Source organism: Brachycentrus maculatus, unplaced genomic scaffold (genome assembly GCF_059751285.1).
Source record: "Brachycentrus maculatus isolate JH-2025_06_01 unplaced genomic scaffold, ASM5975128v1 h1tg000095l, whole genome shotgun sequence".
Classification (NCBI taxonomy): Eukaryota; Metazoa; Arthropoda; class Insecta; order Trichoptera; family Brachycentridae; genus Brachycentrus; species Brachycentrus maculatus.
The window spans coordinates 867,501-895,282 of NW_028280849.1; the positions used below are offsets into that span (position 1 = coordinate 867,501).

General features: G+C 28.9%; 1 protein-coding gene across 1 annotated transcript; it reads right to left on the reverse strand.

Annotated features, from left to right (window-relative positions):
• Positions 1-688: 688 nt before the first annotated feature.
• Positions 689-27,585, reverse strand: LOC148310463 (uncharacterized). Its single transcript, XM_088258406.1, has 2 exons — positions 27,378-27,585; positions 689-4,321 (listed from the first exon to the last, which is right to left on the reverse strand). Exon 2 carries the CDS (start codon positions 4,120-4,122, stop codon positions 3,412-3,414), a length of 711 nt encoding a protein of 236 aa, XP_088114532.1. The 5' UTR covers positions 4,123-4,321; positions 27,378-27,585; the 3' UTR covers positions 689-3,411.
• Positions 27,586-27,782: the final 197 nt, after the last annotated feature.

Here is a 27,782-nt window from a genome sequence, read left to right on the forward strand (position 1 = left end):
AAATCATTAGTGTAAAAAAAAACACAAATTTAGAAATATATATTTATTTTCTGAAATACCCATAGGAATTTTAGATAAAAACATTTTTTATTTACATATTACATAGTTTTAGAATAATTTCTTCAAAATAAAGCATTTTTATAACAATTATTCAAATAAAGATAAATACAAAAATCCAATACTTTTTGCGTTTTAAGCTCGTGTAAATATGATACATTTGTTTTAAAATATCTTTAAAGTATTTTTCAAAATTGTTAAAATTGCTTGCATACTGAAAATCATTTGACATTGTTCTGTATAACTGGTTCGATTTTTTAAGTTAATTCTTGAAAATTTAACAAACAAAAATACATATCGGCTTAGTAGCACCCTTTTATATACACAGAAGAATAGCACGGTAAAATATCGGTTATTTGTATCCTATGTCACAAATTAAATGGCACTTTTTAATAAAATTCAACGGATGTAACAATGCTACAAAACTATTAAAATATATAAGAAAATACACTATTTATGATAGATTACAATTAAAATTATGCTCTTTAATTATTTACAGCACACTTATTGCACTTCTATTTAATAGCAACGCCAAATTTTAATAGTTTAATATTATTATAACAAATAAACAAAAAAATGCATTGAGTATAAATAAGCCTTACTGTTTATTTTTATAAATTCTATAGGAATTTTCTTAACCTTTAATGAAAGCTTTTTTCCAAAAGTAAAAAATTTACAAAATAACACTACTTTATTTTATTTATTTAAAAAATATAAAACATGCTGAGTATAGTAGGTACATATATAATACAATAAATATTTTTTTTTTAAATTGCGTACTCGGAAAAAAATATTTCTTTTGTAAAAATCAATGATAGCACACAAATTAAATAAAAAATCTCAGAATTTAAAAATTAATCTTAAGATATTAATTTTTCAGTATAAGTTAAAGATATGGATATTGCAACAGCTTTGACTATAATATGACACTTTTTTTCTTTGTTTAAAATATCAATTTTCAATATCAAATATCACTTTTCATTTTAAAGAAGATTTTATATAATGTTTTGAAAATGTTTTGCTTTGTCGTAGAAAAAAATAATTTATTCTCATTATTGTTTTGATAATAACATGAGATAAATAAAATGACTTGATAAAAAATACTATCTCAATATATCGAGCATGATATGAATCCTTGGATGAATTATGAATATGTATCAGCTGAATGAACAGGACGAGGAATCGTTTGAAAGATTTTCATAAATTTTCGTAAATTGCCTGTTTCATAAATCGACCCATCGAACTGACTAATATAGTATTTGGTCCCACATTTATTTTTTTTTTGTCACAACTACCTCGTACTACAAACCGATCTGTTAGATTAATTTTCTTTCGTTTTGAGTATTATCTCTTTTACATAACTACTTAATTAATAATTTATTAATATATTATTACAAGGCAGTGTCTTAATTTTTCAGTCAGTATTGGTTCTTGTGTGTAGAGCCAGATTTATTGAAAACGTGGGATATAATTCGTAAGTCAAACTGGACCATTAGATTCCAGTACGCATTCGTGCGCATCCCACACAAGCACGGAATTGTGAATGAATTTGAGATAAATATTTATGGGGCAATGAGGAACATTTAATTGGAGATTTACATATCGAAATTTACATATTATTATGATAAACTATGACGTAACTATGTAATGCTTATGATTGAAAAATCGCAGCCTCGAATAACAATGTAGGCACTTTGTACATTATTCAAAAAACCACGATTTTCAAAGTCAAATAATAAATATTATGTCATACGAAGGTCATGCTGACTTAACAGTAGGCAGAGATATAATTCATGGTAATAAAGATAGTCAGATTCATTCATAAAATAGCTTAAAATGACTACGGTCATGTTTTATTAATGACAAAGTGTTGAAGACATCATTTTTACGCCAACAAGAATGTGTTTTTTTTACAAAATTGATCAAATAAATATGATACGCAAAAAGATTAGCAAAATACAAGATTGAATACAAAGAATAACAAAAGGTTGTGATATATGAATATTGGATTATTCTTAAAACGGTTTCCATAAAACAGAACTAAGGATTTGACATATCGCTCACTCCTTTCAAGAACGTCATAAATTAAAAATCGTCAATTTTCAGTTATGCGTGTTTTCGGAATGCCCAGAAAGTGTACTATATCCCAACAAAAGAGGCATATTTTTGACTTAATATTTACCTGCTACAGGGCAGAAAGTGTTGTTTTTGCATTTTCATGAAAAGGTACTGTTTAATTATTTTTTTAAAATACTAAATAATTTTCAAATGGAGAAAAAACCTTCAGGTTTTACCTAAAAAGATCTGTTGGACATTTAAAAGTTCAGTAAGTGGCTAGATATTTATTTTTAACATATTGCATTATATTTTTGCACTTTAAAAACGTTCTCTTGAAAAATCAAGTTTTTTTATTTGTGACGTTCTTGAAAGGAGTGAGCGATATGTAACGATAATTTAGGAAAAGGCGAAAAAAATCGTATTTGTGATGTGTAACGATTTCTTTTCGACAAGTTTTTTTTATATGATTTCGAAATAACTCAGTGCAAGGAAAAATAAAAAAAAATTCTAGCGTCCGTTTTGTTAAACATTTGTTTGTTAAAATAATTCGGATCTCCTACACCTATTAATATTTTCAAAATTAAATTAAGATACAAAAAGCAATACTGAAATTTATTTTTTGAACCTTAATTAATTTTCATACATCCTTTGCACCATATTTTTATTTTATTATTTTAGTATACTTTTTTAGACGTATTTTTTTACACGGTACTACGTGGAACGTATTACAAAAAATCATAGAAAAATATTTCAGAATGTATAATTTTGATAATGCTCGTTATATTTATCATAAAATCAAACGTAACAAGGTTAATGTTTACATCGTGGCAAAAATACATAAAAAATAATAAGTATTCATGTATTTGTTATTTATTTAAAAATATGAATACGAATAGTATTAAAATATCAGTTCTCAACATCTGGCCATTACTAACATCTAACTACACATAATATTTTACAACTTATTTAACTTTTATAACATCTAATGTTTCGATAATGCTGTGAAACGTACATAAAAATATTTATATTAAAACGTGATTTTTAAATATTTACACCATGGGATATTTATACGTTTACTACCTTTGTGGTAAAATATAGTGATAAAATCATTAATTTTTCGAAATAATTTTACCACTTTCATGAAACGTACGCTGTTTCCATTAATTTAAACGTTTAATAAATACTCTGAATATATTTCTTATTTACATATTAATCATATGATCTTTACAAATGGCAACTGTATTCAACTGGTAAAATATACACTTATAGTCCGCAGATTTTTCTCTCCTGTGAACGTCATGTTAAAAAATATTCACTGAACGTTTCTGCTGTGAGTGAAGGGTCGTGAAAAGCGTCTTGTAGCAAGCAAGGACTGTCGAAGTCCAAAGGTGAAAGGCAGGATTCAGGAAGGTCGGGAGATGTCAACATGGGACTGTATGACTCCGGCGATGACAGAAATGGACTGTCGGGTAATCCCATATCAGGGCTTAGTGAAGAATCCGAACTGGGTAGGGTTTGAGGACTGCAGGTGTTCCTACTTTCATCTGAATCGAGAAGGTTGTCAAACTCGTGATGGAATAGCGGAGGATCTCTCAAGGCTGCAGTTAAAGAGCCGATGTATCTCATTGCCAGTCTGAGTGTTGTTATTTTGGTTAGTTTTTCTCCTTGAGGGGTGGTCGGCGCAGCGGCCCAATGCGGTACGCATCTCCGCAAAGTCTCGAAAGCTTGGTTTATTTCTCTCATTCTGCTTCTTTCTCTCGCGTTTGCGGTTTTTCTTCTGTATTTACTAAGAGGGGCGGGTCTTGGTCTGGATTGAGTTTCTTTTTCATCCTTTATCTGCCTTCCTGCCGTAGCTGCTCGGCTCTCTCTCGCTCTTCCTCGAGGTCTCAATTGGTACTTCTCTGAATTCTTCCCTTCGCCGTTCCTTCCGCCTCTTTTTCCGTTATTGTTTGCATCCGGAAAAAGGCGCTGGCCCTTAAAACTAAACTGCATCATCATGTGATCCATTTTTCTTTTTTTTTTCACTTAAATATGAAGTTAAGTTTAAATTGATTTTACACACGTTATTTTCAAAATTATAATACTGGCAGGTTATACGGGTCATCCATTTTGGAAACTATTATCGCGATTTTTTTTAGTGTATCCTTTTTCTTTTATCTTCAATTCAGAAAGCTTTGTTTCCAACAGCAGCTTTTATTAGGTCAATCTGTAACAAAATAGAAAAAATGTACATTAGAAGAAAATTTCGATTGTTGATTTCAAATTTTATGAATATAAATGGTGTGATGTCAAGTTTACAGTAATAAAATAATATTTTAAAAGCATGGTTTACTGAGTAGGAAGCTAAAGTGGGAGAAGCCAAGATAAAGGTGTAAATTTTATGATATCCTTATTAATCATTCAATAAATATTAGCAAAAAATACAATCTCATTCATATTTTCAGAGATTACGTAATTGTAGATATAAAACCATAAAATATTGACTTGTTTTTCAACACTCTAAGCATATCATCTCCGTTAGGCAATATTAGTTCTTGTGAAAGTATTATATGTAGATGATTTTCCATTTAGACATTTATCTAAATCGACCATCGAGTGATTACCATATATATATTTATTCAAATTATACAATTGTGTAGCATTTCAATAGCTGGAAATTAATGGCTTAGCGCCAATAGAATCGATCAATGAGAATTATGGCACGCGGTTTAGATCGAATGAGATACATTCATTTTTATAAAAGAAATATCCATTATATTTAATAAGCAATGATTTATTTTTTTTAAATAAATTTATGATAAGTTCTTCATAACAGGGCATGTAAAATACCGTAAAACGGTATCAAATATCTAAACATTTACAGCTTACTGGAAATTTATCTTTAATTTTGTAAGAGTTAAAATAATATGAGTTTAAATGCATTTGATTTTCTATCATGACAAAAATTAAAGGAAATACTAAAAATATTAAAAGATTTGAAGGAAAAGAAGATAAATTTTATAACGCACAAACATAAAATCATCTCAGTTTTCTCAACATGAGCAAAATACAAGATCAGAACAATATCACCGTGGAATTACAAACTAATATACATCGACAATATTTTGAGTGTGTCCAAAACTTCATTCACAAATTCAGGGTTCAGCTACACAAAGGAATTGTTTTTTACCAATATTTTTATTTACATCTCAATCCAAGTGAAGAGAAACATGGTAATCAGGGCATTTACAGGGCTTACGACATGTCATAAGCTAATACATTTATTTTATTGATATCTCAATAAATACATAGAGGAATATGGTAATCAAGGCATTTACACGGCTCACGACCTGTCACTGTTTTTTTTTTAAATTGATACCTCAGTATTTATGAAGAGGAATATGGAAATCAAGCATTTACAAGACTAACAACGTATGAAAGGCTAATTCAAAGATTTTTATTTATAAAACAACATAGTTGGAGAGGAGTATGAAGGACTGGCATATCCAGACTGTGACAGGTTGTGAGCCCTGTAAATGCCCAGACTTACATATTGCACTTCATCCTTGTAAAAATATCAACATGAATCATCACAATAGGCATTATTCATATACATCTAGTTTTTTTTTATATTGAAATTAACACTGAGAAAATTTGAAAAAATTCTAGGCAAACCAATCATACCACATAATTCTCAACGATCCTGATTAGTGCAAATATAAGCATTGCAAATCATAGTTCAATTAATATTTTATAATTTATTAAAAACCAAATCATTTATTCAATGGAATTACCGGTAATTATAAAATTATTAACCGGTTCAACCGGTTTACAAAAACTGACAAACTCTACCTTACTAGATTGATACTAAGTCTATATTCATAAACTCTAAAAATGAAGTGATGTAACAGTTTAACAAAGGCAGTAATTACCGGAAAATTTTGATGATTTTTGATAGGTGTCCTATTTTTTTCTTCAGATATTCAATTCGTTTAGATATGTGATAATTATATATTGTTCATACTGATGTAAATAAAAAAGACTGATTTAAAGAAAAGAAAAACATTGAAAACCTCGTGTTTTCAAAAATGTAACTTTCATCACTATGTGTAATGTGTTCATAATTGATTTATTTTAAAGCTAACTGTACCTAAAATTTGTGACAATTGTTTCACCTTATTATGGCATTTGCAAACATCTATCATAAGAAGGCGAAACAATTGTCACAAATTATATTTTTATGTATTTTTAATAATAAAATATAATTAAGTTAACTCGAAAAATCAATGATTGATTTTATTTTATTAATATATATATATATATATATATATATACATATATATATATATATATATATATATATATATATATATATATATATATATATATATATATATATATATATATATATATATATATATATATATATATATATATATATATATATATATATATATATATATATATATATATATATATATATATATATATATATATATATATATATATATATATATATATATATATATATATATATATATATATATATATATATATTAATATAAAGATATACTTTTATATAAACTTAGCTAATATTACATAAAACGTCGTATAACATAAGCATGGATATCCGTATATTCAAAATAGCAACTTATCCATATATTAAAACGTATTATTATTATTATTATGTATTTTTTTTTTACATCTCATCAAAGATGAAGAAGGATATGGAAGTCTGGGCATTTACGGGGCTTACGACCGTCATAGGCTTCATGATTCATGAACAAGGTTTCTAAATTGGTTCATATATATAGAACTTCCAAGAATTTGAGTAGTGTGGTTGTCAATAATGGGTAGAATTGGTGAATGTTACACGTGTGTAAAGTGATCACTTAAACCAGCCTATGACGGTCGTAAGCCCCGTAAATGCCCAGACTTCCATATTCTTCTTCATCTTTGATGAGATGTCAAAAAATAATATGAAAATAACTCCTGTAATTGGAGATAATCCAGATTTTGTAAACAAGTATTTGGACACACTCAAAATGTTGTACTAAAACGTATATCTACGATTATCACTTGTTTTAAAAATCGCGGCTCGCAATTTGAAGCATATATACATACTAATAAGCACATGCATTTTTTTTATAAATGGTAGATTTTATTTGTTTTCACTTTTATGTATGTATAATTTAACATTAAACAGATAGTATTATTATTTATATTCAAAGCATTTACTTTGTGGTCAAACATTTTAATTGATATTAGTAATGTTAGTAAATAACCACTCACCGACTACTTCTGTCTACCGGTTTCGAGACGTACCCGTCTCTTCGTCAGGACATACACTACAATTTAACAATCATGCGAACAACACTACACCACACCCACTTAGTACTATTCACATGCACTATCACTACACATGCAAAACATGCAGAGCGAGTTGTTAGTCCCACCATGCTTTTGGGAAACTGGTGGGACTAACAACTCGCTCTGCATGTTTTGCATGTGTAGTGATAGTGTATGTGAATAGTACTAAGTGGGTGTGGTGTTGTGTTGTTCGCATGATTGTTAAATTGTAGTGTATGTCCTGACGAAGAGACGGGTACGTCTCGAAACCGGTAGACAGAAGTAGTCGGTGAGTGGTTATTTACTAACATTACTAATATCAATTAAGATAGTATTATCGCTATGCCATTTAAGTGACATGGGCGTATAAACCAACCCACAGCAAAAGGCTTCTAAACGTTCGTATATTTTAAACTATTTTTAAGCATTGCCCACGTGGAAATGTCACGTCTATCTCTGCATACTCCTACACGGAGTTTCATCTTCCGGTGAATGGCACTAATATTCTCAACTATTACACTATTAATGAATAAATTTATGATCATTCAAACCGCCTTGACCAAAGAGAAACGATTGTAGTTTTTGTACTTATAAATATCTTACAACATTTTGAGTGTGTCCAAATACTTGTTCCCAAAATCTGGATAATCTCCAATTACAGGAGTTATTTTCGTATTATTTTTTGACATCTCATCAAAGATGAAGAAGAATATGGAAGTCTGGGCATTTACGGGGCTTACGACCGTCATAGGCTGGTTTAAGTGATCACTTTACACACGTGTAACATTCACCAATTCTGCCCATTATTGACAACCACACTACTCAAATTCTTGGAAGTTCTATATATATGAACCAATTTAGAAACCTTGTTCATGAATCACTAGAACTTCACTAGAGACATCTATTGGTGAGATGTAAAGAAGCTTTTTACTAAGCAGAAACTCTTATATTAGTATGTGAGATCCGAATCCTGGATTATAATCACACACATGAGAAACGCCAGAAAATAAATAAATTATTATTAATAATATTTTTATAAATCTATACAATAGGTATTTCAACATGAGATGTAGCATCTATCGTTTTGGATGATGGAAGTCTGAGCATTCCAGGGCTTACGACCTGGCATTAGACTTAAGTGATCACTTTTTACACTTATGTAATGTTTAACATTCTGCCCATGTTAAGACACCTAATAAATAGCAATTTGATCATTTTATAAGTTGCATAAAAATCTTTAAAGTACGTTTTCAGTGTGTAAAAAGTGAGTGAAAATATGACACGTTTGTAAAAATAATCATCCAAATAAAAGGGTCTCTCCTAAATATAAACTTTCTCAATCCAACATAGATGGCTCTTCTGAATTCATATGTATAACATCGTGCGATTTATGATGTGTGTAGGAGTTTCAAAAATGTAAATAGTGTGGTTGTAAATCCTGGGTAGAATGGTGAATGATGCACGTGTGTAAATTTATCACTGAAACAGCCTATGACAAGTCATTAGAGATATTATAAGATATTATTTTTTATCTTTTTTGAGATGTCAAAAAAACCCCACTTTTTCCACAAACCTAATGTTAATGAAATCAATAAGTAATAATAATGAATAACTTACATAAAACTTTCACAAATAATATAAATTTATTTTTGACCTGCTTTTATTACGCAAAAACATTGAATTTCAGGTTCAAAAATTATTTTAAAGAGACAAATGACATTTACATAATAAAAGTTTTTTAAAATTATTTATTACTTCTCTGTTTTATTTTTCTTTTCCTCACGAATATAAAAATCTGATGACTATTTATTTTGTTGTACAAAAAAACCAACCAAATATTCAAATTATTATTTTAAGCACATATATACTAAAAAATACACAATAATCAATTTCACAGTTTTGGTGGCAAATCAATGAATGATATTATATTTACATTAATTTATTTACGAAGAAACGTACCAATTAAATTGTTCTAACACTTTTTAATTGCATTCTCTCGACTGTTTTCTTTTTTTACATAATATTGTGTTACTTAATTACTACTTACTGCTAGTTTTGGAAGAAAGTGATACCTCCCATCGACAGTATATGCGAGAACCTATACATTATATTGATAGGTAGTTAATGTAATCGTTGTTATTGAGTACAGTTAGTACAATTTGGTTTCGAGTACGCAATGCTGATAAATTAAGGGGTAACTGCTGCAGTTTTGATTTGTAAAAATACATTTCCAGAGAATGCAATAAAAGGGTAAAATGTGTTAATAAAACCAATCTAATTATTTTTCTTTCTTTTTTAAAAATTTGTCCGCTTCCGTAGTGTAATGGTCGGTACCCTCGCCTACCGCTCTGGAGGCCTACCCGGGTTCGTTTCCCAGGGGGTAGTAAATAAATATAAGTGATTTTTTCACTCTAATATTTATTCAATATTACCCTGGACTGGTACCTGAAGCGGAGGGATGATCACCTTTCCTTCATCTGTTAACGATCGAGATAACACTGCGTTTATATGATGTAGTGCCCTATGCACCATTGGGGTGCGGATAAGGGTTTGAATGAAATGTGAATTGAACTTTTTTATTTTTTTTTTTCAAATCTGACTTTATCTTCATTTCTAATAGTGATTTCAAAATGTGTGTTAATATTAATTAATTAATTAATAGTTTAGATGTAATACGAAGAAAAATTCAAAGAATGTAAATTTCAATGTCATTTTATTTATATTTTTCAGATCTCAAGATAGATGAAGAAGAATATGGAAGTCTGGGCATTTACATGGCCTACGATTGTCATAGACTTACATAAGTGATCACTTTACACACGTATAACATTCACCAATTCTAACCATTATTGACAACAATACTACTAAATTTTTGTAACTCTTTTATATATTAATCAAACTCGTGACATAGTACAAGTGAATTTACAACAACCATCTATATTGTAAAAGGTAAAGCCTTTTATTAAGCGATTTTTTTTTCTATAATATCTGTCAAAAAAAATAAAAAATAATAAGCGAAGATAATCCAGCCTTATGCACAAGTATTTGAACACACTAAAAATGTTGTTGTTTTACTTAATTTATCTTATTCGAAACCATAAAATGAATTATAAAAAACCCGTTTAGTTCATAAAGCATAAATTCTTTTTCTGACAACTGTCCACATCCAATGGTGCTTAGGGCACTGCATTATACTTAAAAGCAGTATTAACTTAATCGTTAAGTCCCAGCCTGTGTAATAAGAGTTTAAATTCACTTTTATTTATTTATGCCTTCACTTATCATCCTGCCTTGATGTATTACGAGTAAAACGTATAATTTTGCATAGCCTCCCTCTAGACTGATGATATCGGTAACGATGAAACCCGCTCACTGGTCAAATAAAATAAAATTTAAAAAAAACTGTACAGTTATTTGTATGTACAAAGTTTCTGTATGAAATGTATTCTTTGATCACTTTCTAGCTTGAGCTTTATCGTATGAATTTCAATGGCAATGTTCCACGTCTGTTCTAATCATAATATGTATAATTATCTACCCACGCCGTCAGCATTAAATTAAAAATATGTGTATCATTTAGATGTTACGAAATATTAATATTGTATTATGTGAACGCACCTACGTACGATAATAATCAATTACTATTGAATACGTATTATAATAATACACGCATCGATATTTTTAAGGTTAGATTGGGTTGGACAAGGTTAAAAAATATATATAGTGCAGTAATCTTACATGAAGTCGTATAGTTTAAAAACAATCCTTAATAAAAAAGTTTATTTTTAATTTAAACTTTACTTCTATCAGCATTATCGATTAAATTAAAAAAAGGTGTGTTGAGATGGTTTGGACATGTAGAACGAATGAGTGAGGAAAGAACGGTTAGACAATTTATGAGGCGAATGTAATTGGGAAAAGGAGCAGAGGAAGACCGAGAAAAACATGGCACCATCAGGTATGCCAAATACTTGAAAGTGGTCAGGTTAGGAGTCGTAATAATCGGCGGGTATGTATGAAGAGATGCATGAACGTGGAAGAGGCGAAGAATGTTTGACAGAGTGGTGTGGCGTTCTACTCTCTCTGCCTACCCCTGCGGGGAAGCGGCGTGATGGTTAGTTAGTTAGTTAATTAACTTTACTTAGTAAATACTTCTATTTCTTAAAATCCATTATGACACGTATTTCGATGCATTCCGAATTATTTTCAAACACCGTACGTGTCACCAAGTAAATTTTCTGTCCAATAAATCAATGATAATAAAAGAGAATATTTTTACATCCCAACATGTCATTTATATGCTGAGAAATCAAAATGTAAAAATAACTCCTAAGTAGAGAAAATCCTGATTTGTAAACAAGTATTTGGACAAACTCGAAATGTTGTAAAATAAAAATATTAAACCATATCCGTTCCCTAGGTGGGGCATATGGAGTCCACAAACTGTCTCCAGGCTTTTCTGTCGGCTGCTAGCTCCCTTGCATCCTCCCAAGTCAGATCCGCGTCCCGAAGTTCTGACGAGAACTGCCGACGAATTGTCAGCAGTGGTCGTCCTGGGCGGCGCGAACCTGATGCCTTGTAAAAGAGGCAAGCTTGATTAACACCTAAAGCGCGATGGCCTCAAACAAAACGCGCCCAGCGGTGGTGGGTCTGATCTGACCCAGTACAGAAATCGCCTTTTAGGCGTTTTTCTTAGGGTTTTTATATTTTATATATTATTCAAAATAGCCTACATAGCAATAGGATAATGTGTCATAAGTTTTGTATGAGAATTTTCAAGTTTTTGATAGTTTTGAAATTAAATTATCCAAGCGCATCATTTTACATCCAAACGCGACCGCGCGCTGCGGCTCACTACCACAGACTAACTAATTTATATACTCACTACTACCGCGGAGCATGTCACACGCGCATGTAGCATGGTTGGCAATGAAGCAGTGATTGTAAACATTTTTATTTTTACTGAATTCAAATAATTTGTGTTTTTAATTTTATAACTATATTTTAAGTCAACATCATAACAGATAGAATTATTAACAAAATGCAACTAAGTAATTATCTTCAAATATAAAACGTGGCAGTTAGCTCCAAAAACCACAAAATGATTCTAGGATTTTGAGTTAATATTTCAAGATAAATTTTTGTCCATAATGCAATTAAAATTCATTTTAAATACAGTGAAAATATTTAAATTTTCATTGAAAAATATATACGGAATTGCCCAAAATGGTGTAAATATTCATTTAAAGTTCGCCATTTTTTTACATAAACATTTTGCGGGTTTAAGAAATTATGAATACAATTTTGTACGAAACCAAATAAAACTAATTATTATAAAAAAATTATATACAAGTTCGTTAGACATAATAGGTATGATATTTAATTTTATTATTGACCAATAAATTATTACCAAAAAATAAGAGGACAATCGGTACTTTTCTTGTTGAAATCGATGTTTTTATCACTTACTGACATTTCTTATAAAACCACGTTTTCCGTTGCACTTTCAAATTCTGAATCTAAGGTTTTTGAATTCTAAATCACTGTCATCTGCACTATTCTCTCACTTTTCTTTCACTTTAAGAACTGTCCAAAAGTCGTTCAATCTCGTCATGAGATAATTATTTTTTTCCTGCCATTGTGGTAAAGTGTCGAAAAGATTTAAAAAAAATAAAACTAGAAATCGTTCAAATATAAAACAGTTTATTGTGAAGGTCTGTGTTTTGTAATATTAATATTTTTTAAATGTAGATTTACCTTATAGTCTATATATATATATGATATTTAATCCGTCATACAAGTAAACAAATAAATCAGTTAAAAACAAATATAAAAAAAAACAATAAACGGAAACAATCGCCAAAGATTGACAATGTACGCTTTTGTTTTTAGGATTTCAAAATCACGGCAGACGGCACACTAACACATTGATAGCGAACAACTGACCTCTTTGATATTTTATTTGTTCTTTTTTTTTAATAACTCATTTGAATCTGGTCCAATAATTTTCGTTTGTATCTCAATTTGTAGGTAATTTTTTGAAGAACGATTACACTCAAGGAAAACGACGTAAACAAATTACCTATTACGTAATCAATAATTTTCCGCGATGGTGGGTCTGACCAGACACACCATCGCAGAGGAGGTGTTAAGGCTCTCAGGAGGCATGCGGAGTACATGCATATATATTACTCTTTTTAGCACTAATAATTATTATTATTAAAGAAGAGAGATATTAAGTTATTCTGTATATGAAAAGCATTGATAATTTTCTGGTATGGTAATATAACACTCTCCTTGAAAACATTGAACGAAAAATAGAAATAGAAGAAAAAAAAATCTTTATTATTCATCGTTTACTTTGTGTAATGCCACTTTTATAAAATTCATTGCATCATTAAGTCATTGAAATAAAATAAAAATCGATTTGAAATTTGTACGAAAAAAATTGAAAGAGAGAAATAATGCTTTTAAATATTACAAGTACATTAATGTAGAGCAAATAATCCAGCGTCTGATATATAATATATTATACTAAAAAAATTGTCACCGTTTTAATGCCGTTCGATCGACACGTGATCGCAAACGAGCGCCCAGTATAGGAATGATAAACTAATATGTAAATTGATATAACCAAAAATAATTTCACCATCTCGCAGTCAGTGAGAAAATAGAAAGAATTTACAGCATAAACTATCAATTAAACATCTAAGGTAACCGACACTTACGCGTTGTACTCGCATGTGTATTGGGTAGAATGTTAGAGAGGACCTATTATCGAATCCCAATTACAACAAATTACATCTTACACCGAGTAATCTAGGCTACTCGATCAGTGTGCAGCGAAATCACACTTCGCTTCATAGATTAAAAGCCACTACTGACGGACGGCTTGTCCGTGTCAGTTATACACATATACATATATATATATATATATATATATATATATATATATATATATATATATATATATATATATATATATATATATATATATATATATATATATATATATATATATATATATATATATATATATATATATATATATATATATATATATATATATATATATATATATCTATATATATATATATATATATATATATATATATATATATATATATATATATATATATATATATATATATATATATATATATATATATATATATATATATATATATATATATATATATATATATATATATATATATATTTATATATTTATATATATATATATGTATATATATATGTTTATATATATATATATATACATATATATATACATATATATATATATATATATATATATATATATATATATATATATATATATATATATATATATTATATATATATATATATATATATATATATATATATATATATATATATATATATATATATATATATATATATATATATATATATATATATATATATATACATACATACATACATACACAAGAGTTCTCCAAAAAGCCAGAGTGAATAGGGAACAAATATCGGATATTAAACCCGGAAAGTGTCCAGAAAAAGGAACTAGTAGTTTATACATTGGTTATATAACTAAGTGGCCAACGCGTACTTTAGTAGAGACAGAGAGAATAGAACATTCTGTCTTCTGTATCCTTGGCTTCTTCCATATTAATTTATCCGTCAAATTTGTACGTAAATTAAATTAAATATTTCTTAATTTTTAAAACACATTGATTTTATGAAAACAAACAGATTTTCAAAATATTTTTCGATGGGTTGTGTTGAGATGTCAAAAAAAAATTAACAAAGAAAGCTTGTTTACATTCTCCGTACGCAGATTGAGATTTGGTAAGGTTAGGTTAGGTTCCTTGAATTTGAGTAGTGTGATTGTCAATTATGGGTAGGATGGTGAATGTTGCCGTGTGTAAAGTGATCACTTGACTAGGCTATGATAGGTCACAAGCCCTGTGAATGATACCCAGACTTCTTCCAAATTCTTCTCCATCTACTCATATCTTGAGATGTCAAAAAAAATCTATTACTGACAGCTTGTTTTAAGATTCTCTGTACGCACACTGAGGTTTAGTTAGGCTATGTTAGGTTACAAAAATTTGAGTAGTGCTGTTGTCAATTATGGTGAATATCGCACGTATGTAAAGTGATAACTTAACCAGCCTATGATAGGTCATAATTCCTGTGAATAATATCCATATTCTTCTCCATCTACTCATATGTTGAGATGTCAAAAAAAACTGTCAAAGAAAGCTTTTTAATAGATTTATATTATCCACTGACACTTCGTGATGGAATTGCATTTTTAATATATTATTAGATTAAAACCAATATTTTTAGCTTTTCCACTTTATTTTTATTTGACCAGCGACCGAGTTTCGTCGTTACCGACATCTGATGACCAGTCTGATGATGTCGGTAACGACGAAACCCAGTCGCTGGTCAAATGAAAATAAAGTGGAAAAGCTAAAAATATTGGTTTTAATCTAATAATATATTAAAGAAAGCTTGTTTTAAGATTCTGTGTACGCAGATTGAGGTTCGGTTAGTAAATGCCTTTTGAAAACCAGTCGTCAGTAGCGGTCATAGGTTCGGTTACACTAATAACATTCATCATGAGACCTGTCACAAGTCGTTCGGCCTTGCCGTTAACTAAAAAAGGCGAGATTTCATCCGACACTAGTTTTTTCGTCTCGCGAGAGCCACTTAGACCGCTCTGAACACATCACATAAGCTTATCATACCAAACCCATACTAATGTGACATACGATATATTTTTTTTGCGCTTTGATCTTAATATGGACCAAGTACAGAACACAAAAAAATAGTTCATTATACGCGAATTATTTAATTGAATTTAACAAGGTTTATTTGGTTGAATTCTATATTTATTTATGTATATGTCAATACGTGACGCGTTTCGTCTTCTTAGGACATTATCAAACACTGATGTGTCGCAGTGTTTGATTATGTCTAAGACGAAACTGTCTGCAGTTACAATAAATAATTTAATTTGTTCAATAAAAATTGTAGATATTCATATAAAAACGCCACCGTCAACCATTTATGTACCTACTATTGTATAAGTAATTTTACAACTCACTAACTAACCATCATGCTGCTTCCCCGCAAGGGTAGGCAGAAAGAATAGAACGTCACACCAAGATGTCTTTGCAAACAAACTTTGTATCTTTGTAAGGAGTAAGTTTTTATTCACAGGGTTCTCCCAGTCGTAAGTTACGTTTTTTTCTAAACTTTACTCGACTAAATATACCATCTTAAAACCTGATTGGACTCTTTTAGTATTGTATGCATAGTAGGCAACTTGATGACAATTCACAGGAGACAAGGAGTGTGGGTGGATGTCAGCCATTGTTTGATAATTCCCTTATGACAAGTGTAACCTGTTTGCTTATAAATATTCCTACCCGTGATCCTTTTATGGTGTAAAATTTAGCTGAACTAATCAAAACACCAGTGAATTCAATGACTCATAAAGTTTAGTCATCGTAGTTCCAAATATACTTATGTATATACTGGTGTACTAACTGCTCTATGTGTGTTATTTAAGAAATATTATACTGTGTGAAGAGAAATTAAAAAAAAATACTTTTCCTTCTAAGATGCCCTCAGCATACGGATTGTTTATTTTAAAGTGAAACTCGAATTGAGAACAAGAAATGAGAGAAATATTTCAAAGACGTGTTACGTTTATCAAGCATATTTCGTTACATGAGAGAGAAGAAATATATGACGTTGAGAGAAGGAAAAAGAAAGCTATACATTCCGACGCCACGGAGTAGAGCAAAAGAGAGCGACATAACAAAACGATAGAATAGGATGGGCTATATATGAACATCTGATTGATTTATTATTGTGTTTTCTCGTTATCTGTAAAATATCGAATCACAGATATATATATTTTATATTTTAGTAATCACAAACCATTAATAACAGTATTAATAATTGAAGCTCTAATGGAATTGTAAAAATTTAATTAACATAATAAATTCATGCGAAATTTGTATTGTTGTATTTGTTTTGAGATGCTCTTCTCTCTTCCTCTATCTCTCTCTCTCTCTCTCTCTCTCTCATTGGGACATTAAGGTCAGTTGACTTTCAAGCAAAACGTCAAACTAATGAGAATATTTAATTAAGTTTTTTTTGTTTTTTAAATATGCCATTATTACCTTATAACGTAGTTGTTTTTTTTTTTAATATTCGTCGTTACATAAACTAGATTTTTTAAGGAATGCAGTTGTTATTTACTCTTAAGTATATTAATAGATATTACAATAATAGAAATACGTTGACTCAAAATACACTCTTATATCTAATACTTAAACACTTTATCGTTCAAGGAATATAGCAAACTCTCACCCTTTCTTTGGTTTCCCAAAATAAATACAAAGTAGTAAAAACATTTTGAAAAAAAAATCTTGTCGGATAGATAACAACATATAACAATCGGAGTCGTTGTATTATAGATAAAGTACACATATTATATGGTAATAACACACATGATGTAAGCTGAGTTAGACGCAAGCTGAGGCATTGAAACATGTCATTATAAATCATAAATTTGACTTTATCTTAACGCACGTCAAATGTTGACAGGAAATATGTCCGGACTATTCGGTACACGGTAAACATCAACTAAGATAGTAAATGCAACGTTCATGTGATTGAACTAATTTATTTTAACTATAACTCGCCTCCGCCTCCGTAGTTTAATGGTCAGCACGCTCGGCTATCGTACTGGAGGTCCCGGGTTCGATTCCCAGGAGAAGTCTGCCCAGAAATACTCGTAAATATCCAGACTTCTATTTTCTTCATCAACTATGTTGAGATATGTAAAAAATGTATAAATAACTCCTATGTGGAGAAATAGATTTGTAATAGTATATATGTAAAAAAAATAATATGATTTATATATATATTTTTTAATATAAAAAAGCTTCTCTCATCCCACCATACATATCTAGTGAAATTCTAGTGAAATCAAACACTACGTTTCGAGTTTCATCAATATAACTAGAAGTTCCAAGAATTTGAGCAGTGTGGTTGTCAATCGTGAGTAGAATTGGTAAATGTTACACGTGTGTAACTATATCATTTAAACCTGCCTATGACGATCGTCAGCCCCGTAAATACCCAGACTTCCATATTCTTCTTCATCTTTGATGAGATGTCAAAAAATACTATGTTTTGAGTTTCATCAATAAAACTAGAAGCTCCAAGAATTTGAGTAGTGTGGTTGTCAATTGTGAGTAGAATTGGTAAATGTTACACGTGTGTAACGATATAATTTAAATCTGCATATGACGGTTGTAAGCCCCGTAAATGCCCAGACTTCCATATTATTCTTCATCTTAGTTGAGATGTCAAAAAAAACAACTTCTTATTGGAGGTAATCCAGATTTGTGCCCAAGAATTTGGACACACTCAAAATGTTGTTAAAAATTGATAGATAAGAAGAACGAAAAATTTCCATTGATCATTCATTCGTTACTCAAAGGGTTAGGTACCTATCCGCATAACGTTAATTTATTAGGGCCGGGTTATTTTCGGGTTTAATGAACACTTCAGTTCAGGCCCCGGAGCTTTAAACGTAACTAGAAAGGTCAAAGATAGAACGAGCAATATATTATGGTAATTGTTAGTATTTAACATACAAACTACATATTAACGATGAATTGTTAATATGTAGTTTGTTTAATATGACCAATTAAACTGCTATATTTTAACAGGAGAAATTGAAGGAATACTACACCTGTTGACTTTCATATACGAGTACATACAAATGTTATTATAACCTTACTAAACTGTTAATATCCAATGCAGTATAAACAGAGCTTTCATAGAAACATTTATATAAATATATTTATTTATTTATATATATATATATATATATATATATATATATATATATATATATATATATATATATATATATATATATATATATATATATATATATGTTTATATATATAAAAAAAAATATATATATATATATATATATATATATATATATATATATATATATATATATATATATATATATATATACATATATATATATATATATATATATATATATATGTTTATGTGTAGAGATGGTTAAGGCATAGAATCGAAGGCCAAAAAAGACTTGGCATTGCCAGATAAATCTTAACCTAAAATGTGGAAAAATGCAGTATAAACAGAGCTTTCATAGAAACATTTATATAAATATATTTATTTATTTATATATATATATATATATATATATATATATATATATATATATATATATATATATATATATATATATATATATATATATATATGTTTATATATATAAATATATATATATATATATATATATATATATATATATATATATATATATATATATATATATATATATATATATATATATATATATATATATATATATATATATATATATATATATATATATATATATATATATATATATATATATATATATATATATATATATATATATATATATATATAAATATATATATATGTTTATGTGTAGAGATGGTTAAGGCATAGAATCGAAGGCCAAAAAAGACTTGGCATTGCCAGATAAATCTTAACCTAAAATGTGGAAAATTTTAAGCGTTAAAAGTCTACGAAAGTGGAGGGCATGTATGATTATATTATGTAAATATGTGAAGGATGCAAGGAGTGTATGTCAAGACAGACGAGTATGGATTTCCATCTTCTCCGCTTACCCCTGCAGAGGAACGGCGTGTTGGAAGTAGTAGTAACAACAATGATTTATTTGAGTTACATGAGTAATCTTAACAGGAATTATCCTTTTTATTATTCAAAAATAATTTGCATTTCATTACTATCCATTTTTAGATAAATTTGTAGAAAATAAAAATTAAGAAATTTTCACATGTGCAGTGTGGTGATGAATTAATTACGCATTTAAACTCTCGCATTAAGATGGAATATATAACTATCACTTTTCACTTGGGCCTATCCGTCTCGGACCTTAGAGCCGACAAAAGACTATAAATCACCGCGGGGTCCGCGAGTATACTAATCCGCCCCGTCGTATCGCGTCCATCGCCCATCAGCGTGTTTAAAAACCCTACAATACTTCGTTCTTTTGATTTTTATACTCTAAAATTGTCGGGGTTTGTTTTGTGGAGTCACTTATTTCTTATAATGATTAAAGAAAACACTTCTTTTATACCCTTAAGTTTTATTAAAGACTACATGATTCAGAAGTTAAACTTCCATCATTCAGGTCTGTATAATAAATGACATAATATAATATAATACTTATACGGACCTGAATGATGGAAGTTTATCTTCTGAAACATATATTCTTTAATAACACTAAAGTGGTATAAAACAAGTGTTTTCTTTAATCATTGTAACATGTCTTACCACAAAATTAATGCCGAAACAATAAATAAAACACATTTATTTCTTTACAAAGTAAACGTTATAATAAACATGTTTTCAACGAATTATATTAACTTTTAAAACAAAAATATTTTAAGTGTTCACAAATCTGGATTATCTCCAATGAAAGGAGTTATTTTTCAAATTATTTTTTAACTTCTCATCATTTCTGCTTAGTAAAAAGCTTTTTTCGTCTCACGTAGATATCTCTAGTGAAGTTCTAGTGATTCAAGCACAATGTTTCGAAATTGGATCATACATATAGAACTTCCATGAATTTAAGTAGTGTAGTTGTCAATCGTGAGTAAAATTGGTGAATGTTACACGTGTGTAAAGTGATCACTTAAACCAACCTATGACGGTCGTAAGCCCCGTAAATGCCCAGCCTTCCATATTCTCTTTCATCAGAGGGTTTTGTAATAATGGTTCTCGGACCTACGCCCTCGTGCGGCCGCGTCGAGAAACAGTGATTCATAATATAACTTCACATCTTCACAAACTAAGGCCATTATTCAAAAGCCAACTGGAATCACGACGAAGGGTAATATATCTGGAGCTTGTTATGAAATCAGCGGAACTCAAGGGATCCCATAATTCAGGACGATTTAGGCTGAAAGCATATCATTTTAATTTTTTAATTTTTAATTTTATTTGTTCGGGAATTGTACAGCTTTACATTTAAAAAAGGATATATTAATAATAGTTACATTAACAATAATAAACATTACATTAACGAAAATAGTTACATTAATAAAAATAAAGCCAATTAAACAATTCCACATTTATGTTATAATAACTATTAAAACATTAAGAGAAAGAAAATAAAAATAAAAAAACAGTAGGAGTGTGTATGTGTGAGGAAGGGAGTAAAAGGGTAAGGGTGTGGTATAAAAAATAGAATATGCAGGAAGGAAAAAGAAAGGTGAGGAATTAATGAGAGTGGTTAAAGGATTTTTTTCTACGTAGAATTTAACATCATGTAAGAATTTAACCGTGTCAAAATTTATGATTTTATTTTCCCACATTTTTTTAAAAAAAATTATTGAAACAATATTATTTGTCATTTTTTTAACTCCTTACTTTTCAATTACTCCTTTTTTTAAACTATATGTTTTTTTCGAAGATAAACTTATTTTTTCAATACAAAAACGGTGTTATAAGTAAAAAAAACGTTTATTTCCCCCTTTAAAATAAAGCCGTTTGGTTCTAAAACATAAAATAAGGTTTCATAAATGTTTTTCGCAGATGCATTGTGGCACATTTTATAATTTTATAATGTTTATAAAATAAAATAACTTTGTTTTAACCACTTTTTTTTCAACCGGTTTCAACAAGAACCTTGTCATCATCAGGGTTTATCACAGGTTGGAAAAAGGTAACAATAAAAAGTGGTAAAAACAAAGTTGTTTTATTTTATAAAGCATATAACAAGGCTTCAATAACTATGAGAGAACTAGAAAAACCTAGGTACATAAATATACAAGGTAATCTAGAGAGAGAATTGGAAAAGATTTCTCGTTATAAGGGCTATAAGTATTCATCAGTTGCCTTTTTTCTAGAGATACGTGTTTCTTTACAGTCCTTCAACGCTTGTAATTATTTTTCCAAACACGGAAGCTCTCGTGGAAAGGCCCGTTAATAAATTTTTATCACGTACATTGCGGACACTTTCTCGACATTTATTTTATTTTACCCGGAGAAGAAACAAGTCAAATAGTCCCACTCGGGTCGTATTCTCAAGACTGTCGCGTCTCGACCGGAATGATCGGACTTTTTTTTTACTTTAAAATTCTTCAACAACGAAAATACTTTATTTGGAGTGATTATGAAGGTAACACGGTATTCAATTATTTTATAATATTTATATTCATATTATCCATATGTTCATATTAAGTGATATTAAAATGAGTGATATTTTATGGCGACTTTAATATTCAGTTTTAAGTTAACATTTTTTTTTTAATTTTCACTAATGTCACATGGTGTCACATTATTTTCATTTTATTTTCTTCACAGGGTGTTTAATAAACGAACCATTAAACATTTACTACTAGAATCGGCTATAAAAAAATCTATCATCTCAGTCATGCATTTTTTACACATTTCACCTTTCTAGTACCTATCATACATTGTTTTGCCACACATTTGTCTGAAATCGCATTTTGACTGCATTAAGTCTACTTTTATCCTTATTTTACCAACTCTATGCCAAAAGTTATTTCCAGATTAGCTTTCACTGATACGATTACATTTTTATATATTTTTTATTGGTGTTAAAAAATGTACAGAAATTTTATCTTAGTTTAATTGAAGCCTCCAGATAAAAGCGAACCACTTCGATATAAATTAAATCAACCTTAACTACAAAATTAAATTAATAGTTTCTTAAATAGTTTGACTTAAAGACATGAATTTCTTTGAAGTAAAAATGAAACTCTGTAAGGGATTCAGAGAGACTTTACTAAAAATGATGGATAAATACATTTTCGGATCAAATAATGTTTTAATATTTTGCCATTGTTGTAAAAACATATAAATATATTTTTTAATATGAAAAGTAATTCATTAATTCTCTAACGTCACATCTATCATAAGGACCGATGGTTACAGGATAGGGCCCCTGGACCTTTTCTTTGACTCTGCCTACTTAATATACTCCAACAGTATTTACTAACGAAACAAGCGTTTATGATTCATGAGTTGCACGAGTGTGGGAACTTAGATATGAAATTTCAAATAAATGAGAATATTACGAAAAAATATCTCGCTCTCGCTACTCTTTTCCTCTGGTTCATCCTTAGAATTAATAAGCGTCAATGTATGAACTTGTATACAAGACAACAATATGATTTTGTTGTTTGTAGCTATTCTTCGATTTTTACAAAATAACACGAGCTTTTGAAGCTACAGTATATAAAATATGTTTATATGTGAACGCTATTTTCTAAAACATTAAACATCTAGTAAAGTATACTTGAAATCTCTTACCGCAAATCCAGATTTAAGCAAAGCACTCAATTTCAAAATTTTTTAAATGCATTTCATAAGGGTAAAATGACAGAAATCAACTGTGATTTTTTAAATTTAAATTTAAATTTTGTTATCATTGATGGATTTATGAAATAGACTTAAAATGCTATTTTTTATTGAAAAGTTTTTTTTCTCCTTCTTTTCCTTTATCAAATTCTTTACAAATATTTTTTATAATTATCATGTAATAATTTATTTTCAATATCTGTCGCTTTTTTCTTATAGATTTTATTTAAAACTAAAATTAAATGCATATCCACAAACAGGTCATTCCTTCTTTAGTATATCTTATGTTTATAAAATAATATTTTATGTATTTGTAACATTTGTATGCGTATATTGTAAAATGTCTAAGCATTTCAACAAATAAAAAATAACAATACTTTGAAAATCCACGAGTATTCAATATAAAAACCATAACTTAATTAGATGTCTCAATTTGCCTGCTTGAATTAAATTTTTGTCATATTGGAGGAATGACGCACCATTTACTATATTTCTGTTGCATAAACATTTTTGTCATTTCGAATTTCAATGGTTCATTCCATCTCATATGATACATCCTGAAATGAAAGATGTGAGTAATTTCGATTTGCAATTAGCATACAATGCAACTTTTCCCAGATTGGATGAAACTACTTTACACAACTTTCATTCTGAATAATTTAAAGTATATTATTATTCAGTTACATAAAAATAATTATTCGCTATTACTCCCGTCCTACGCAATAACGAATTCCTGTAAATACATTGAAGGATTTTTAAAATTTATGATGTGCCAATCACTATGGGTGGTCGAAAAAACAAAAAATCAATACTTTCATTAAAAAAAATGATTATCAATATGGGTGGGTGAATTTTTATGTTTCGATAATACAAACAATCATTTTACTTTTTACTTTTTACCTATAGTAAGTTGAAAATTGTTTTGGTTAATTGGCAAAAACAGGCACACAATATAGAAAAAATCCAGTTTTTGATGAGTGATTCAAAGATACTTTATATTCGGTTAAAAATTACTATTTTTCTCCAGATCATGCGTGTAGTTATTTTTAGTTGATTAACTAAAGCTGAATTATATTCACCTTATTGGCATAAACGATATTTTACTGCTAAAAAATCGATAATTTAACGATGTATATCCAAATATATATCAGCGAAGAAATTTATTTTATTCATATTTGCAATCGAGTGTGAAGTCTGTTGCCATGATAATTATTCATTTTTTTATGTATTGTGTGAAAAAGTTGATAAAAACAATGTTTATATTATAGTTTTCTCAACTTGAGATGAAAGATCATTCGTTTTTTAAATAAAAGAAGATAGAAATCTGAGCTTCCTTGGACTGACGACCTGGTATTTTACTGGCTTAGGTGATCACTTAATACACTTGTGTAACGTTCATCATTTAGCCAATTTTTGAAAATCCACATTGCATCAATTTTTTGAACTTATGCTATGTCTTGGTCTTTTTTTTAAAGATCTAGTGGCGCTATCAGTTGAAATGTTTGTGAATCATGTGTATAGGTTGCTCCATTTGAACAAAGATGAGATTCATGCCGAATCAATCATTGTTTATTTTTTTTAAGAGAGAAGGCCTTTTTTACATTTTTGAGATATTAAAAAAACCTTTTTCTATTATTAAAAATATTATTTTCCATAATATCAGACACTGAATTACTTACCATGCAAATGTTTCCATAATGTTTTTTTTTAAGAAATAAAGTTTAAATTTCATTTATACAAAGAAAGCTATAAATTACATATTTATTTATTTCATACATATCAGAAACAAGAAATCATTTATCATCTATAAAATGAAAGCGTTATTCTTCGCTTGTTTAAAATCATAAATGTCCTCATATTTTTCACCATTTGCTTTGAAATTATGACACAACTTTGCACACATATTTTTATGTGATCTGTTTTTCTTTGCTATTTAACCAAAATAAGCCACAGGAACGCATGGTCGGATACAGCTAAATAATAAAAATACATGTTTTTCGTATCATAAGATGCACTGTTAAAATGATGTTATCATTCAATTTGATTTTAATAGAGTGTTTAAACAATAATTCAGTAAATGTAAAGGTTATTCAAGTAGTAAGTACAAACACATTAAATTTGTACAAAAATTTCCATAAAAGAAAAAAAAAATCAATACAATTTTTTTTTATTGGCTAAGCACCCAAATTTTTTATTTGAATAATATACATATGTACCGTATAAAAAGTAGTAATGTAACTAAAAGTTTTTTCTATCAAATTGCACAAAATAAGAACTTTGACTGTGCTTGAAATGTTCATTGAATATTCACCACGACCAAAAAAAATTGGTTCTAGGGAATAAATTATGAATACCCAATTTTGAAAAAATTTTTTTTTCTCCACCAATATTAGTGATAGCTATTAATGCGTTAATATTTTATATAAAAGTATTCAGTTAAAATCTTTGACAGTATTTCTTACTTTGATAAGAAGGTTCACAGTATAAAAAACAATATTATGAATACTTTACCACAACTATTTTTTATTGCTAACATTTTGGTATTTGGTTGGACTATTTGAATATAAAAATAAACTTTATAATATTAGCGTTATTTTGATGTGAATTTCAATAAAATAAATATGTAAATACTGATATTATTATGTCGGGTCGTGGTTCCGTGGATAGTGTCGCGGACTCAGAGTCAGAGTCAGAGTCAGAGTTTCTTGGTTCGAACCCACTCTACCACAATTTGATACCTATTTCTAATAATGAGCCGCTTAGGCTCACAGAAATAATATGAAATTGAAATATTTGCGTAAATAATAAAAACATAAATATTTCTCTTTTTTTGACATCTCATCAAAGATGAAGAAGAATATGGAAGTCTGGACATTGACGGGGCTGACGATCGTCATAGGCTGGTTTAAGTGATCACTTTACACACGTGTAACATTCACCAATTCTAACCATTATTCACAACCACACCACTTAAATTCTTAGAAGTTCTATATTTATGAACCAATTTCGAAACGTTGTTATTGAATCACTAGAACTTCACTAGAGGCACCTATTGGTGAGATGAAAAGAATAACTAATTACTCCTATAAATGGAGATAATCCAGATGTGTGAACAAGTATTTGGATACACTCAAAATGTGCTTATAAACTGTGTTTTGTATATCTTTAAAACTCCACACATACAGAATTATCTCTAAGTTTTATGCATAAATTATAATGAACGAATTTTATTATGAAAAAAAAAAGAACATTAATACATGTTATCTACATTTAAATTAAAAATAAAACACTTATTACCACATAAGTGATAAAAAAAAACAAGTGTTTTATTTATAACATAATATTAATACAAATGATTTCATACCACCCTACCAAAATGATTTTAACTGTAAAAAAAGTGTAAAAAATATTTTATCAAGGATTATAAATTTTATACAAACAAACAACAGTGATTAAAAAATATATTTTACCTTTTTTTTAAATAACCATCATCCTTGCAGCTTATCCTCGTTTGGAATCCAGTCTTAAAAACAGTTCACTTGAAAACAAACAATTAAACACCAAACGCACTCAAAAACATCGTGAAACCTTAAATCATATGACGCAAAGCTCGTAACTGAAAATGTTCCGACGGACGAGAGGCTTTAGCGGAAATAATGACGATATGTCCGGCGCCTGCGCTTGGTGACCGGTGACTGAAGTCTCCGCCCGGTTGCTTACCCTATATACGGAGGTTGTATTACGGATTGTACAGCCTCCCCGCGTTACCTTAAATGTAAACACTATCAGTTGTTTTACTAATTAAATTTGTATTGTATTTATTTAAATCTTAAAATTTACATTTGTTCATAAGTTTGAAGCTTAACTATCTCATA

Excerpts from the sequence above, each read along its gene's own strand:
- LOC148310463 (XM_088258406.1), bottom strand. The coding sequence starts at position 4,122 with ATGGATCACATGATGATGCAGTTTAGTTTTAAGGGCCAGCGCCTTTTT.